Source organism: Lynx rufus, unplaced genomic scaffold (genome assembly GCF_022079265.1).
Source record: "Lynx rufus isolate CCGP_SWC_20201006 ecotype Redwood Valley unplaced genomic scaffold, mLynRuf1.p SCAF_42, whole genome shotgun sequence".
Lineage (NCBI taxonomy): Eukaryota > Metazoa > Chordata > Mammalia > Carnivora > Felidae > Lynx > Lynx rufus.
Window position 1 is genome coordinate 1,142,347 of NW_025814859.1, and position 16,772 is coordinate 1,159,118.

Here is a 16,772-nt window from a genome sequence, read left to right on the forward strand (position 1 = left end):
TCCTTTCCCCTAAAAGTAGGTCTGCTCAGGAACTGTTCTTTCTCCACCCAATAACCAAATTAGACAGAGGGGCCTTTGCGGGGTCTCTGGGCATTAAACAAGGACCTGAATATTAGCCCTCAGTGGTAATAATTTTATTGAATAAGAGGACTGAGGGAGTAAGGCACAGGAGAACTCACTTTGGAGTTTTACCTCCATTTTGAGGCACAGAGTAACCCAGAAGACAGTGTTGTGTATTCCCAGGGAAAGGCAGATTAGGGACTCCTAATTATTCTTCCATACTCCTCTCTTCATTCCTCTCCCTCCATAGGAGAGGCTGGGGTGGGTGGATGGATGGGAGGTGCACAAGGATTCTGGCTCAGCTTCTGCAGGCTTCATGCCTCCATTTTGGGACTGTGGTGCCATTACTGCCCAGTTTTCCTTGGGGGACAGAGGGGGCCTGGGGGCAGCAGGTACTGACTCCAGGAGCAGCAAGCAGACTTTCTGAGAAGTCAAGGGGAAATGAGAGATTCACTTATCTCCCTACTTTCTGTAAGGAAGGGTGGAAAGATCCTTGGAGAAGGGCTGGAAAACTGGCACTTAGTTCCTGTCAGGGCCTCCCTTTCCCCATCTGTAAAGCAGGTATAAGAGCAGCTGCCTCTCAGGGTTGCAGGGGGTGGATAAAATGTGATGAGGGATATTGGAGCACCTGTGAACTGTAAGTTGCCCACCCAAAGGTGAGGGCACCCTGTTATCACTGAAGGGAGTCTCTGTGTCCAGATATGCTGGGGGGAAGACCCTTGTGTTCATGGAGCCAAAGGAAGAAGGAAGTGTGTCTGTGCATGAGGGGTGGGGGTGGGGCGAATGAGGAGGCTAGTAGTTGAAAGATGTCTCACTGACAGAAGGAAACTCTGGCCTTTGCAAGGCTTTGAGGTAGATGGAACTGCAGGGCTGAGCCTCCCAGAAGACTCCATCCTAGGGGAGGAAGAGTGTATGTGGCTGAGTGGGAGAGGGGAGTGGGAGTGGTTACCCTCTCCCTCTCTTTCACTCCCACTTGGGCAAATGGCTGAAGGAAGCAGGTTGATGGAGAGTAGGGTGGAGGAGTGTCGGATGGGGAGCAAATTGAGGAGGGGGCTCTTAGAGTCAATCTGGTCCGTTCATGTTTGGGGGAGGTTTCTCAAGCCTAGGAAATCCCACTAGTATACCTGTGTGAACCTAGGGCAGCTGGTGGGGGCTCACCTTCACCCTGAGTGGTATCCAGGAACCATGTGGTGAGGGAGCAGACCTGAGCTGGGAGCTCTCACCCACGTGGTTGCCCACCCCTCCCCAGGAGTTCTGGGGACAGCTATTATGGGGGACTCTTGGGATTGAGGAGTTGGTCAATTCTTTGGAAGAAGCAGCCTCATTGTGCTGACTTGCGTGGAGGAGGCGCCCCACAGGCCCTGCCCAGGGTTGGAGGTTGGAGAGGCAGGCGGAGGGGGATGGCTGCTCTGGACCCAAGCGTTTCCTGGAGGCGATTCCCACCCCCAGTCCCCGCATCTCTGAGAGCCCCTTGCGCAGAACCGCTTAGATCCTTCACCAGCTGCAGGCTGACTCTAACCTTGGGGCCTTGGGGCCAGATCAGGTAAGGGGAAGAGAGAAGAGGGTCTCAGGTAGGACAGATTTGTCGCTGGTCCAGCCCGGATCGCCTCCAGGGCTCGGGACCAAGCGCTAGGTGGGGGCAGCGACACTGCAGTCCCCGGTGGTGGTGGTCTGGGCGGGGCAGTGGGGGCAGGGGGATGGAGGAGGAGCGCAGCCCGGGACACGCGGCGGTTGCGGTCTATTCATCTGGCTCTCTGAGCAGTTGGCAGGACCTGGCGCTGGGTTCTCTCGCCTTTCTTCCCGCCCCCTTCCCCTGGGCGGGCCTGATTCCCATCTGAGTATAGCAGAGTCAGATACATCTCTGTGGCGCGTCTCCCGGGTTCTTACCCTCCCCAGACGCGGAAGTGGATGGAGGGCCACAGGGTGGAGGAGGCAGGAACCTTGCCCTTTCCCGCCCAGTGTAGCCAGAGGACCGTGGCAGAACCAAGCGATGCCCGGGACCCGCGGGACCACAGCCCCATCTCCATCTCCAGGCACTCCCTGAGTGTAGGGTAGGCATGGAGACCTGGTGGGAAGGGATACCTGTTAGCACCCCCATTCCCGGATCCCCGGGCCCAGTCGTTTTGAAGGCAGTGTAGCGTGGGTGTGCAGTGGGAAAAGGAGGGTAGCAATTGCCTGTCTCTAGTCTCTCATCCCTGAAGCAGGTATGGCTGGGGGCGCTCTACAGGTACTGTCAGTCTATGAGTCCTACTGGCCAGGCAAGAGTGCTGCTGGGCTAAGCTCTGACACTTGTTAGATGTGAGCAGTGGTTAATTTTATCTGGCTGGGCTCTGGCTTAGCAGGAAACCAATGCTGAGGAGCGAATAGTTCTCCCAGGTGGCTTTGGCCAGGGGGAGGCCAGACAGTAAGGTGGAAATGCTGGGGCCTCCATCCTGGAAGGGCCATGGTGGTTCCTATTCCCATCCCAAAGCTCTGAGGTCTGTAAGCTGTGGGGCTGTTGGGATCCAGAAGAGAAAAATGTATCTCAGAAAAAAGATAGTATAAATTCCTTTTTGTGTTTTTCTCTTTGTTTTCTCCACCTCTGCTTCTTTCATTGTGAAATCCCTGAGTTCTAGCAGAATGCCTGACATATAGCAGGTCCCTAGAAAATATTTCTGAATGACTTGAAAATCAGTCATGGAACTCTGCTTCTGGTGACCACTAGGGAGAGTTGGAAGGCAGGAATTGAAGGGCCTTCTGAAGCAAAACTCCCTCAACCCTTACAGGAGTGGTATCTAATCCCTTTCCTTATGCCTCTGGAGTCTCCTGTACATTTCAGCTCATTAAAATTTCAAAACTCCCTTCAAGGGTTCTGGTTCAAACCAGCATCCACCCTATCTAGGTGCCAGCTGTCAGACATCAGGGATTTGCTGGGGGGCACCTGTAATCCCTGTCAGCTGGCCTGTTCTGTTGCTGTGAAGAAGTGGCAGGCAGCTGCTGGCTCCCTCTTCAGACCTGAAAAGGCCCTGGAGGAAAGCATGTGCTCATAAAATTTATGGGATTCCACAGCTTTGAAATCTAATGATCTGAGTGATCAAACACAGACTGGGGCCTTGGGGCTACTGGAGGAGGGGATAGAGGAGGCAGTATAACTTGGGTGGGAGAGCCTGGGGCCAGGCAGCAGGACAGAGTAATTAGTCTCAGTGTGAGGAGATGAGGAGTCTGGCAGCCTACGGATGTCTGCACTAAGTCAGGGGAGAAATGACAATTGCCAAGAGCTGAATGGTAAACCACCCTCTTTTAGAGGAAACCATCCCCCTCTCATTACCCCTCCCCTGTTCAGTGTATGGCCACAGAGAGATGGACTTTATTTGTACCTCTTGGGTTACTGGAGATGGAAGAGCAGTAAGTGGGGCCAGCTTTCCAAGGGCAAGGCTGCATGAAGGTTTTGAGTGCTTAGGAAGAGAGAACACCAAATGCATGTGTTGGTTGAGGGTGAGGGTAATCTTGAAAAGACGTGATATGCTAAAATCAAACTGTTCAGATTTCTTTTTTGCTTGGAGCTGGTCCTTTTGACATCCTTTGGGAAATGAGCTCACTACATAAGTTGTTAAATGAAGTACACAAATTATTTCCCCCTTCTTGAGTTCGTTTCCTCATCTGTAAAATAAGGGATTTGGACTGGACTGGAAGTCAATTACCTGAGTCCAAGTCTCAGTAGGCTCTGTCACTGATGAACTATGTGAACTTGCTCAGTCCCTTACTATCGCTAGGCCTCAGGTTTCCTCACTTAAATTCAATGCAGAACGTGGACAAGGGAGACTCAAGTTACTCCCATCTTTTGTCATTGTTGTAGGTCTGTCTTTTGCATCACCCTCAATTCCAGGGTCTGTTGCTGTTCTGGCTGTGTAACCCAGCTATACCAGTACCTTCAGGTTCTCCATCGATAACAAGGGAGAGGATTAAATTGGATTGTTGCTAAGGTCTATGTCCATTTTCAACATGGCATGTAAGTCCCAAGGCGGTGGCCTTGGTGGGGCCTCCACTGAGCCTCAGCCACTAATTGTGTTCTCATTTTGTAAAGTGACTGCTTTTCTACTTTAGAGCTCCTAAAAATCTAATCCTGAATAGATTAGATTAGATTAGATTAGAATCCACCCAGCTCCAAACCCCCTATATAGCTCCTTTTCCAATTTCTGCTCTCACAGAGAGTATAGACCCTGGCAGAAATTTTATTTGAAACGAAATTTCAGTTCTGAAGCCAAACTTCTTGCTGTTAACTAGGTTAAGAGTATTTCACCCTTGTAGGCAACACACATACCAAATCTAGATTTTTAGATATGTTTATTTTGTTCCAAACCTTTTGAGGATTTAAATGTCCCAGATCTCAAGCTCCCAAATTTTGTTCGTTTTCCTAGATTTAACTGTGGTGCATTAGAGGCTGCATCCTTCCCGAAATATTAATACTGAGCTGCTTTCACCAACCAGCATTCTCTCCAAAAGCACACAAGCTCACACATGTACATGCACATATGTGGAAGAAATAAACTGATATCCCACTATGTCATGTGACAACTGATAGGGCAGATTTGCGACCTGTGAATGTCTTTCCTTCATCTGGAGAGAAGTAGTTGGCACCTGATTTTTAAGAGCTATCTTCACCTTGAGCAACAAAAGGTGCTCACCTCAAGGCCTTTACCTTGAGGCCCTACAGAACTGCCCTTTAGTGACTTGGTAGGGGAAGGACAGGAAGAATGAGAGCAGGGGTTTGTTGCTCCAACATTTTCAGTGGTCAGTTACAAGGCTTCTGGGGTCAAGCTCCCCCTGTTCCACTGCTTTTGGAGCCAACAGGATAGTAATTAGGCCCCTTCCTATCCACAGGTCTAAGAACCAGTGGGTTTTCCTTCGGGGGGGTTGATAAAAGCTGGACTAGGACCAACGGAGGGCATACAGGACTTTGGACTTGAATGAAGCCATCATAGGCCCACCATGCCACAGCTGCCTATTTGTAGCGGAAAATGTTATGGGTGGGGACCACTGTTTTCTTTGGAGCTCCTCACAGGCAACCTCATCCTTCTGTCCCTGGGATGGCCCTGTCTTAGGGTGGCAAGTCACTGTTAGCTCCTAGTAACAGCCAAGGATGCCTGACAAGAAGGTGATGAAAGATTAGAGTAACAGGAGCACAACAGACAAATGCCCAGAATAGGGAGAAAGAGACACAAAGAGACCAAGTAAGGAGAGAAACTGAGCTCCTAAGGGGGTGAGTTGTGCTAGCTTGGACACAGCCTGGCTGGGAATGCTCTTCAGCAAGAGTGTTGCCCAGAATCTGGGCATAGGGGAACATCTGGCACCTATTTCAGAGGGATTAAGATGGTCCAGACGCTACCTTTCCTGGCACCTTTAATGCCTGCTAAGCAGAATGGCTCAGAATGCCCAGCATGGGAGACACATTCAGTGATAAAGGCTAGGAGGCTTCCCTCTTCCTAAGAGAAATTGTTCAACACTACATGCAGCTGCTGCCTCTACCCTTGGGGCATCCAGGTTGGGAATGGGATTTTCCCTAAAACAGTCCCTTTCCTGCCCTGACCCAGATGGTAATATTAACCTATCATGAATAATGAGAGATGGAGGAGTTGGTCCTTTGCCAGGTCAATAACTATTGCCCCTCCCCCAATCATGCCCTCCCCCATCATCAGTCCTCCTCTGCATGCTGAAATGAAAGGAATTTCTTCACATTTTGACAGATGAATATAAGGATGGGGAGCTGGTAGTGCCTGCAAGTTACTGCACTGGCCTGGAAACTCTGTAAAAATCAGTGAGTGGAGCTTTATGGTGTTTAAGATCCCTTTCCCTATGTGATATTCTACTCTTCCAGTTTATAATTATAGAAGCTTGAGCTAAAAAGTAAGATGTGGCTCAGCCTGAGATGAGTGGAATTAATGACATGTTAGGGGTGGGCTGGGCCAAGGTGAGGCTGATTGGCACAAGCTCTAGATCCCTCCTGTCTTCAAGCACCCATGCATCTATGACAGTCATAAAAAGAAATAGAGGGGGAAGAGAAGGGAGAAGAAGCAGTAAAGGAAACAAATGAAGGGAAGAAAGAAGCGGACTGTTAACCAACTGTATGATGGGGAAACTATTTGTACACTTGTAAAGTGATGTCACCCACAGCTCTTGGGAAGCCACAGCCCTCAGAGGCTCTGAGATTAAGCAAGGCTCATTGTCTGATTTTACCTCTCTGCCCTTTCTCTTCCCCTTTACCAATGGTTTCCAAGGACAGATGACAAGGAAATCCTGAGCACACAGAGTCTTGGGTCTTCCCACCAGGCTCCGAGGGACACAGTAGCACCTTTGGAAGTTGCTTTTAGTGGGTGACTAGCAATCTGGGGCCAGGAGGTACCATCTCCAGGTGTTAGAAAGTATATGGAGATGTTCCAAAGGCCAGGGGGATCCCAAGCTTTTCTAGCTCCTGGGAGAAGGACCCTGGCAAATTTAAAGGCATTAACAGGGAGAATTTGGTTAATGAGTTTAACAGGAGCTTTGGCTCCAAGGGGATGGTCAGGTGTCTGAACTGCTGTGTGTGCATGTTTGAGAACAAGTGTGCTGATGGCAAAAATGTAAAAGCTGAGCAGGGTGGAGTGAAGGGAAAGGGTTGGGGAGAAGCACACAATGGCAAGGAAAACACATTAGATTGGTTCCTCAGGGATGGGGGAGCCAGGCAGCAGCTCCCCATTAGGGTCTGCATCAGGGGCCAACATTTTATCCTTGCTGGAATCCCTTTGCTCTTTCTTGAACATCCTTTGATGCATCAGAGGGACGAAGAAGAGGATTATAGCCCCAATGATTGGGGGCACACCAGCAAAGTAGAAGGCCACATGGTAGTCCCCAAAACAGTTGCGGAGGAGGCCTGAAATAAGAGAGACAAGTCAAGTTCAGCTTTGCCCTTTTGCCCAAAGGTGCTATCTGCCTCTTTTAGGGGCCATCACAATGCCTATCCAGTGGATCTTGGCCTGCACTATCTTTACCCAGGATCCCCTCAATTTAAACATTCGCAATGAAAAAAATAAAACCTCTGTTACAAATTCAGGTGGCTCCTCTCTGAGGTAATGGAGTTGCAGGCCCTTGAGGTTAATGCTTATTATGAAAGAGGCTAATGAAGCTTCTCTTGAAGTTCTCCATTTTTTACTTTCATGAAGCTACAGCTTGACTTCCAGTCACTCCTAGGTATGGAGTTAGGAGGGAAGCTAGTTCAAAAGAGTTCCACAGAAGATGGCCAAGTCTTGACTTGATTTATAGTGATATACCCTCCACCCCCAACTTAGGCTAGAGTGTTCTTATGGAACAATTCAGCTAAGTTTCTATTTTCTCTTTCTCATAAGTGCCCTTTCTCTGAAGTTCCCATTCACCCTAAGGGAAGGCTGTTTGTATATCCTTCATCCAGTTATAGATATGGTTGGCCCCTCTGGGTTTCTATAGGTTGCTAATAACATGGATATGTTTGGCATGGTATGCAAGTATTCCCCTGCTTACCTTCAGAAGCTAACATGGGGCACCTCACAGGAAAGATGATCACAGAAACACTACTGAGGAAAAGAAAGTAGGCCCTTGGGCTGCTTAGATGGTAAGCAAAATGGAAAGAGATGTGGATTCTGGGATCCACCTCTGGGACTGGGGGCTGGGTAGAGGCTCCCCTCCTTCAGTGAGCCCCATGGCTGTTGCACAAGGGCGTGGGTGGAAGCTTTTGTCACTGTCACACAGCATGACATGCCCTTACAACACCTTGCACACAATTGGTGTTCAAGGGATATTTGTTGAGTTAGCCCAGTTGGATAGCCTAGGAAGGCTAACCCACAAATCAATATTTGCATTAAATCCTAAAGAAAAGAAATGGAGTTCTCTTTTCATTGGTTTTCCTTGTTTCCTATGTCCCCTGGGGTATCAACAATGCTCTTTTGGGAGAATGGAGAAGGAAACTGAGAATACTGAAAGACAGCAAGCGAACACTTTGCCTACTACCTGCTAGAAGTAAGCCTCACTGGCCCAGTCCTAGGATTTGGTTTTAATCAAAGTCTCTTCTACAGGCTTAGTTCAGAAGCCAATAGAGAAGGAGGGGGAGCATCTCTAAGTCTTAATGAAGCCAGGGTCCACTTTCTCTTCTCTTTCTGCCCAACTACCTTGCAAATAATTATTTGCTTATAAAGAGAAAGATAGAAGACACTGAACCAATAGAATGATCAAAAAGCCAAACCCATTTCTCTCTTTACCCTCCTGGAATTATCCAGGCTGTCTAAAATAAACCCCACTGAAACAGATAGAGAGCCATGAACAGCCCATTCCCAAAAAATGAATCCATGCACATATACTGTAGTTAACCTCTTCCACGAATAGAGGTAAGAGGTTTCATACGCTTTGACAAGGCTGCTTAAATAGAGAATAAGAGTAAAAAAAGGACTTACAGCAGAGGTACTCAGGATTGCTAGGGCCCAGGGAAGACAGGACTCCCACACTCATGCCCTCCCTGTAGTATCAGCCTCACCTGCAATGGGGGGCCCAGCAATCATCGGCAGGGCCATCATGCCAAGGAGGTAGCCAATTGCCTGTGAGGCCTGCATTGGGCCCACCAGCTCAAATGCGATGGGGGCCATGATGGTGATGAAGAAGCCATCACACAGGCCCAGGAAGAGGCAGACAACGATGAGGCCCCCAAAGCCCCGGCACAGGGGAATCATCATGGACATCAGGCCCAGGAGCAGGAAGGAGATGACCTGGAGGAGCAAGAACCTTAGGTCATGTTGTGCTTGTCAGTCAAGACCACATAGCAATCATATCTCCTTTCTCAGGGTTTCATTTCTACCATCTATAAATTAGGACAGGGAGTGTCAGCAGAGAAAGCAGTTGGGCTAAATAATTACGTAAGCCCTTTCTAAGTCCTGCACTGAAAGATTCAAAGTTTTTAAGACAGTCCCTACTTAACTGTGATTCCATCAACATTTTTTAAAAAGGTAAGGGGCATGGCCCCACCCTTAAGAAGTCGTCTTTTCACTGGACTCTAAGCTAAAAGAAATTGCTGTTGTTCTGATCTTGTGTTTGGCTGCCCAGGTATTAGGGTCTGGGATCAGATCATGCTGGTGTTCTCAGATCCAATTAAGGTCTGAGAAGAGGAAGAGAAGGAAATGAGGATAACTTGAATGATGATTAGATGGGGGCATGAATGGAAGGCAGAGCTTTCTGAAATAAGAAAGGACGCAGCGCTCATTTATTGGGTGGCCACTTTTAGAAAACACCTTGGCATGAAGAAGACCATTGGGAGGTTCACCCAGGTTCCTTATGATTTAGGACATGAGACACACCACCCATCTCAGCATGGCTGTGGGGTCCTCTGGACTTGGTTGGGTACCATGCAAAGACAACAAAGGGGACTTTAAGGAGAACCAAGGCACTAGGAGGGTGTCTAGGGAGCTGAAACAAGTTCAGGGGCACTGACTAGCCACTGGGCTTTCTTTGGGCTGAGCAAAATGACTCTAAAACAAAGAAGCTGCCTTTCCAGAGGCTGGTTTTTCCCACTCAAAAGAGAGAAGAGAAACTGGAAACACAGTTGGTCTTTTGATTAAGGTCATCTGCAACCTGTGTCAGTGAGCCAGACTGAAGACCTGGGCTGCAGGCAGGGAAATAAACCCCTCCTCTCACCCACTGTAGCCAGCAGAGCCAGGTCATCGCAGGGTCAGGGGTAAGACCTGATCTGTTTACCAAAGCCTTAACAGGACCCAGGATTTTCTAATGCTTCACACAGGAGGGTAAACTTACCCAGGAAGTGTAAGTGATCACAGAGTAAGGGTAAATCACCAAACCACCACATGGATGGGATAGGAGGGTCAAGGCTGTTTCAAGCCCTAAAGATTTTGTATTGTACTGGCAGTGGGTTTGTTAGGTTGATTGGTTGGTTTTCAGAGAGGATAACAAATGTCCTGGACATGCCATGTGAGGAAATCTCTTTGCTAGAAAACTTTTTGAACTTTGCCTAGGCTGTTTTGGGATAGTTAGGTGGAATCTAGGAATAAGAACCCTGATATTCCAGCTCGTCCTCTAGGAGATTCATGCACAACTAGAAGATAAAACCAGATCCACCTATCAACCAAGCCATAATGGTATGGCAACTAAGAGTTAATAGCGTTATACAACACAGAGGATCCCATTAACTGATTTCTGTCATCTCCAGTTACTACCTATTGTATCTAGCTGCTGCTTAACATCCTCCATGAGGCCTTGAAAAGTTCAGAAATTAAAAATCTCTCTTTAAACTGAGAATCAGACCTCAAGAATTGGCCCAAAGTGAGGCTGTCCTGCAGGCTGTCACCATTTCTTTTCTAGCAGACTGTCAAGGGGAAGTCTGTATATCAGATACATGTGCCTGTCTTTTCCAATAGTAGGAACTACAGGGTCTAGTGGGTATCTCTTCAGAACCTGAAGTTATGTACACTCCTTTCCTCTCCCAAGCCTATACTCCTGTATCTGACCCAGGGAGAATGGGAGGCAAATTCCTGTGATGGAGTATCTTGAGCAGCTCAAGAGGAGTTTATCCATTGTTTTGTGTTCTTAGCCTGAGACACTTGCCAGAAAGATGAGTTTGGACTCATCTTTCCCTTTCTAGGCCTCAGTTCCTCAATTTGTAAAATGAGGCAGTTGGACTATAATTGATAAAGATATATTTCAGCTATAACATTCTAAGATTATTTTATATTACTCTAAGTGGCAAAGTTGGGTCAAGTAAGACTGGAAAAGGGGAGAGAATGTTGGGTGGGTAGGGGAAGTGATCAGCAGAAGCACTGGGTCCTAAGCCTAGTTCTGCCTCTGACTAGTTAATGCCTCCACCTCCCTTGGAACTTTCTCTACACAATAGACAGCAAAAGCTGCTTGGGCCCTACTTCTCTCCTAGGGACTGTAATGAGAAATGAGCTATATGGCTAGACAGGGGCTGCTCTTTTCCTCAAGATAAAGTCCTGGCCCAGTGCCAGCACTGTTAGCATCTTGGAGCTGCTGATACTGACAGGGAAGACATACAGGGGTGGCATGTGGAAGAAGCTGAAAAAGACATACATTCTCCTATACAAAAAGCCACCCACATAAGGCAATTCCTGATATTTGCCCTGGAATTCAAAATTTCATAACTAGTTTATCTCAATCACAGTCTTTTGAGTTGACTTTGGTCAAGTTACTTATCTCTAGAACATGGCTCTGCCACCCATCACTTAGTATAAAGTGAAATATGAGAAAAGTGCTACATATGAATTCAACTTTGCCATGACTGTATGTCTTTCTCTCAGTTTCTGTGTAATGAGAGGTTGGACTGGATAAACCACAAGGTCACCCCCAGCTCTGACAAAGAAGATTCACCAGCTTTTGCAAATCTAACACAGAGTTAAACACAACAGAAATCCTTAATCATATTCTTGTCTAAGACATCTTAGAATATTTAGGAAAACACTTGAAGCTGTCAGAAGACAGAGAAATCCCTACTATGAGAATAGTCAGGGCCCCTTGGAAGTGCTTTTAGGGCTTCTCCAGGAGAGTCAGAACTCAACCACCTTCTTAATGGATTATTTGTGACCACATGTTTTGAAGGGCTGATATTGTCCCTTCACAGGGTTCCACATTTGTGGAAAACATTGTGGTAAACCAAGCTGCAGGAGCAAAAAGCATGAGCAAGGGTCAGAGAGACATTAGTGCTGCCAGGTAAACAAAGACAGACAGCTTGAGCAGTAGTCCCAAGCAAGACGAGAGCTCAGTTCACACAGAAACTGCCCGCAATATGATGCACTGTGTTACTGTCCAAAGGATTAAAATCTTGCATGGCTATAACAGCTTTTTACTTCCCAAATCCTGGTTACACCTATATTTCTTTTGATCCTCCTCTGTAACGTAAGATAGGAAGGGCAAGAATTATTCTTATTGTACAAATGAGGAAAGTGAGGCCCAGAGAGGGGAAGTAAGGTTGTGTTTTCTGGCACTATTTTTGCGTCCATCAAGAGGATAATATTTGAGAGCCAATGCTTGGTGCAAGTAACTCTGGAAATGTAAGAAGTGATTGACTTGGTCCTGCTGGCTTAGAGGAGAGAAACACTGGGCCACAGAGTACTATAGATGCCCAAGACCTTCCAAGAGAGTATGGAGTAACAAGGAGATCAGTCCTCAATGGGAGTCAGCATCTAACTCCTAGCCTCAGGTTTCCTATTTCAGATGGAAGAACCATTATTAATAAACGCTTTCTTGTAAGTGTTCTTATAGGTTCGATTTACACAGTGCTCTCACTGGATCCTTACTCCATCTTGATGAAGGAGGCAGAACAAAGATGACTGTCTTCATTTGAAAGCCAAGCAAACTGAGGCTTGGAGAATTTGACTTTCCCATGCTGAACAACAAGCTTGTGTCAGAGCTGGCACCCAGGGCATAGTAATGATACAACCTACCATTCTATCCCAAAGGCTGGGGGTAACCTAGCATCTGTGGCAGGCTTTTCCTCCCCACACCACTCTGATCAGGGCAAGGTGGTAACACTCACCTGCAAGTAGATCTTCTTAAGTCCAGGAATGGAGTCACTGACACGGCCCGACACAAGACGCCCAAGGCCTGAAGTAGCCCCAATACACACCAAGAGCACCCAGGTCTGCTTGATTTCCAAGAATTCCTCTTCCACATATTTCATCTGAAAAGCATAACACCAGGACCCCCAAGGACAGGGGGAAGAAAAGGAGCTGACTGGTTAACTGTTGGTATATCCAGAACCCTCTACTGCTTGCTTTCCTGGACCACAGCAAGAGCTCCCTTCCCTTCAACCCCCTCCTTTGTAGCCCTAGATCCAGAACAAGCTTTCTGGCTACTTCTAATTGCTTAAAAGGCTTCATATCCCTTGGCTTTTTGGATTCTGGGCTTCTGAGCAACAGCTAAGGGGAGTGGGTATCTCCAAGCCCTGGCTTGAAGGACAGAATACAGCCTTAACAACTAAGAAAACCCAAGGGCTCCCCCCAAATCTCCCCATTCCCTGACCCAGAATTGATACCCTGGGGCAACAGCAGGTCACCAGGGGAGAGAACTAACTTCCATGTAAAATTTCCAGACATGTGTTTTAAGAAACACAAGATCTATGGAAGATAATAGCTGGACTATAACCAACAGTTCTATGGTAGTATAATTTGGGTGGATAATGGTTAAATGAAGCCAAGTGGGTTTCTTTTACTGCTTGATTTTTTGGTACCTTTAAAAGATTGTGACAATACGAAGCTAGAGAGATTGATTATACGTTGTTTCCTAAACAAATCATTTGACCACAAAGACCAGCATTCCACAGAACACACTCTTATAAAACCCTGCCCTTGGGTCATCTCAGCCAGTCTTCTCAATCCCAATGATGCTTATCTTCTCTTGAAAATCTATCTAGATTTATCAAGGGGGAAAAATCTATCTAGATTTATCAAGGGGGAAACAGGCATGGACTTTCCCTTTATGAATTCTACCCATTTCCCATTGAGATCTTCCCTCAGTCTGTGTTCTTTCCCACTTTGGGTCTCTTCAAACACTGTTTGGTCTCTTTTACCGAAGGTCCCAGCTCTGCCCTTCTAGTGTCCTCCACCTCTATTCTCTGGACTTCAGGCAGGCCAAGGGCAGCTTCCTAGAGGTAAGGTGGGCCCACCCTAATATTCCTTACCAGGTGTACATAGGGAACGAAGTAGCCAAGGGCAGCAGCAGCAATCCCGAAGGCCCAGATGCGGTAGGTACGTTGGCGGAACACTCGCATGTTGAAGTACTTTCTAAGCTGAGCCAGGATGCGTTGGCACAGGGTGTGGACACCTCTCTTGTTTGGGGTGTCCTGAGAACTGGGTAGGAGTGGCCGGTAGGTGAGTGAAAGCAGGGTAAGAATAAACATGAAGGTACTCAGCACCTGGAAGGTTTGGGCGAGCTTGATCTTAGCCCCCAGTGTTTTGATGAGAAGAGGAAAGGATATGGAGAAGATGCTACTTCCAGCAGACACCACACCATTGGCCAAACCCAGGCGGCGTTGGAAGTAGTGGCCGAGGATGACGAGAGATGGCTGAAAGGCGAAGGAACAGCCACAACCAAAGAGAATCCCATAGGTGAAATAACGCAGGCTTAATGAGCTGTGGGAGAAACACCAAGAACTATTCTCAGCAGCCTGACCAGGAATCTGTCTGCCCTTTCCCTTCACCCTCCTGAGACCTGCATACCCCACCCTTAACCCACAGCCCCACTTACCACTTACCCTCAGAAAAGACAAGGAACAGGACTTAATAATAATGCAGAGAGGGAGACAGAGGCTCAGAGAACTAATTCACCCAATGTAGCATAACAGGATCAGGAAACTTGGACTTGACTCTTGGTCTGTATGACTCTAGTTTGAATCATAGTACCCAATCAGAGAGAATCGTTGAAAAGAATGCCAGAATCAACCTATGCAATGGCTTGATAAGAGACTATAAGGAGTAAGACAGGGCCTTAAAACAGTTTCACCTACTGCTCACCTAGACACCATGGGTAGGCTGATAGCCAAAGCTTTATCCCAAGTAACAAAAGTCTGCAAGAAGCCAAGATCCTGGAAAGTCAAGATCCTCCATGGGACTCTACTACCTTTTTCCATGGTAGGGGCCCTTAATATTTCAGAAAATGGCTGAGAGACACCTTATCTCCAACCCTGCCCAAGGTCTGGATATCCCATGACCCTTTACTATAGGTCCTAGATGATCTCCCTGGGGATCCTGAAGTAAGGAGTCCCTTTAACTTCCAGAGTCTTGTTCCTGTTGCTGGACATGATATGGATTAGCCTCTCAGAGTAGCCTAGTTGCTTGATGGGAAGTGGAGCCTCAAAGAAGTTGTGGGCCTGGCCAAGTAAGATAGGTTCTGGCTTAAAACTCTTATGTTCTGCTGTGGCCATAAGCCTCTGTAACAGAAGGCAAAGTTTCAAAAGAGTAAAGGCCATGGGAAGGTTACCTTGGCCAGCCATCTGCCCTTAGACAATATTCGCACAACCTAATGAAGAATTTTGTTTTCTTTTTGAAGACTCCACATATTTTACAACAGATCTTATCTGACCACTTAATTAACTAATACTCTCCATGGTCAAGCGGTTGGTCCCCGTAGATGGACCCAGTCCTTATACTAAAGCACTAGGTCTATGCTGCAGAGATGATGTATTAACACTCAACAGTTGTAAGACAACTGCATCACCATTGCTTTTCTTTGTTTTTAAGTTTTTATTTAAATTCCAGTTAGTATAATATTAGTTTTGGGTGTACAATATAGTGATTCAACACTTCCATATAACACCCAATGCTCATAACAACAAGTGCATTCCTTAATCATCACCTATTTAACTGATCCCCTGAACAACTTCTCCTCTAGTAACCATCAATTTGGTCTCTGTAGTTTAGAGTCTGTTTCTTGGTTTGCCTCTCTCCCTCTTTTTTTCCCACCTTTGCTCATGTTTTTTTTTGTTTGTTTGTTTCTTAAATTCCACATATGGGTGAAATCATATGGTATTTGTCTTTCTCTGACTGACTTATTTCACTTAGCATAGTATTCTCTAGTTCCAACTGTGTCATTACAAATGGCAAGGTTGCTTCTCATCTGCTTACATTCACTGGATATGAGCAAAAGCTTTGGTTTCAAAAGTGTTGCCTCCACTTGGAATACATAGCTAAACTAACTGCTCCTCTTCAGTCAGATTTTTTGGGATTGGCTTGGTCTGGGGACCTTGTGTAAGGGAGAGGAGTTAAGAAGGTCTAAAGTAGACCTTCAAGGAGAGGACAAGTGAGGGCAAAACATGGGATTTGGTTCAGAGTGCTATCTGATGGATCTGTTTCTAGATGGGCCTCAAGGAAGGAAGGAAGCCCCTGAATAGGCTTGACAAGGCATCTCCAGCCCTGACTGCACTCTGTCCCACCTCATGTCATCCAATGGAACTCAGAGCCTGAATTCAGACAACAGGAGGGATGACTTGGAGCTCTAGTCACAAGCAGAACCACTTTCCCAACAGACATGAAGCCATTCAGAAAGATTCTTGGCTCTAAAGATGTTCTTACAGAAAAGGCAAAGGGGGTGGGGAAGGGCTTAGGGGCTGGAAAACAGAATGCCTACTCCAATGTGCCTAAAGAAGAATGCCAGAAAAAAATACATCTAAGCTCTTTCCCCTCCTATAACCGAGCTCACGTGTATTGGAAGAGAAGTGGGATCCGTATGTTGCTAATTTGTTTATACTTTGCTCAGCTCAACCTTAAAAAACAGACCTCTGCTGTGTAGTGCCGAGACTGGAGCCACTTCTGAGGCCTAGCTCCTTCCCTCAAGGGGCCAGGCACCAGCTTACTGAAGGCAAATGAGGCCAACCACCAGAGGGATCCTGAAAGGGCTTGGAGCTGCTGCCATAGGAGGGCTGAGCACATTCCAAGCAGAACATGGTTTTCCCCTCCTCTGTCCCAATTGGATGGGATGAAGCCAAGAAATCATTGTAGGTCATATACAAGCTCTGCTGGAGGGTAGGCTGAGTAGCCAGAAATGCTCAAGTCATAAGGAAAGCTGGATCCCCCTCAGAGGGCCCAGTTGTGGCAGAACACAATTATTCTCCACTCTGAGTGGAACCTTAGGCCTAGAGAGCATAACCATAGTCCTTCTCTGGTGAGCCAAGCTCAGAAAACAAGTCTCTGACAAGTTACCCATGTCTCCAGGCCAGC

At 47.0% G+C, this 16,772-nt stretch overlaps 1 protein-coding gene across 1 annotated transcript in view; it reads right to left on the reverse strand.

Moving 5' to 3' along the window:
* Positions 1 to 6,725: 6,725 nt before the first annotated feature.
* The window catches only part of SLC16A2 (solute carrier family 16 member 2), a 148,831-nt gene continuing 138,784 nt past the window's right edge, over positions 6,726 to 16,772 (reverse strand). The window contains exons 3-6 of the mRNA XM_047097830.1: positions 13,739 to 14,189; positions 12,596 to 12,739; positions 8,576 to 8,804; positions 6,726 to 6,946 (exon numbers count right to left, since the gene is read on the reverse strand). Of these exons, the coding sequence (XP_046953786.1) occupies positions 6,726 to 6,946; positions 8,576 to 8,804; positions 12,596 to 12,739; positions 13,739 to 14,189 (1,045 nt within the window). The remainder of the gene's footprint in view (positions 6,947 to 8,575; positions 8,805 to 12,595; positions 12,740 to 13,738; positions 14,190 to 16,772) is intronic.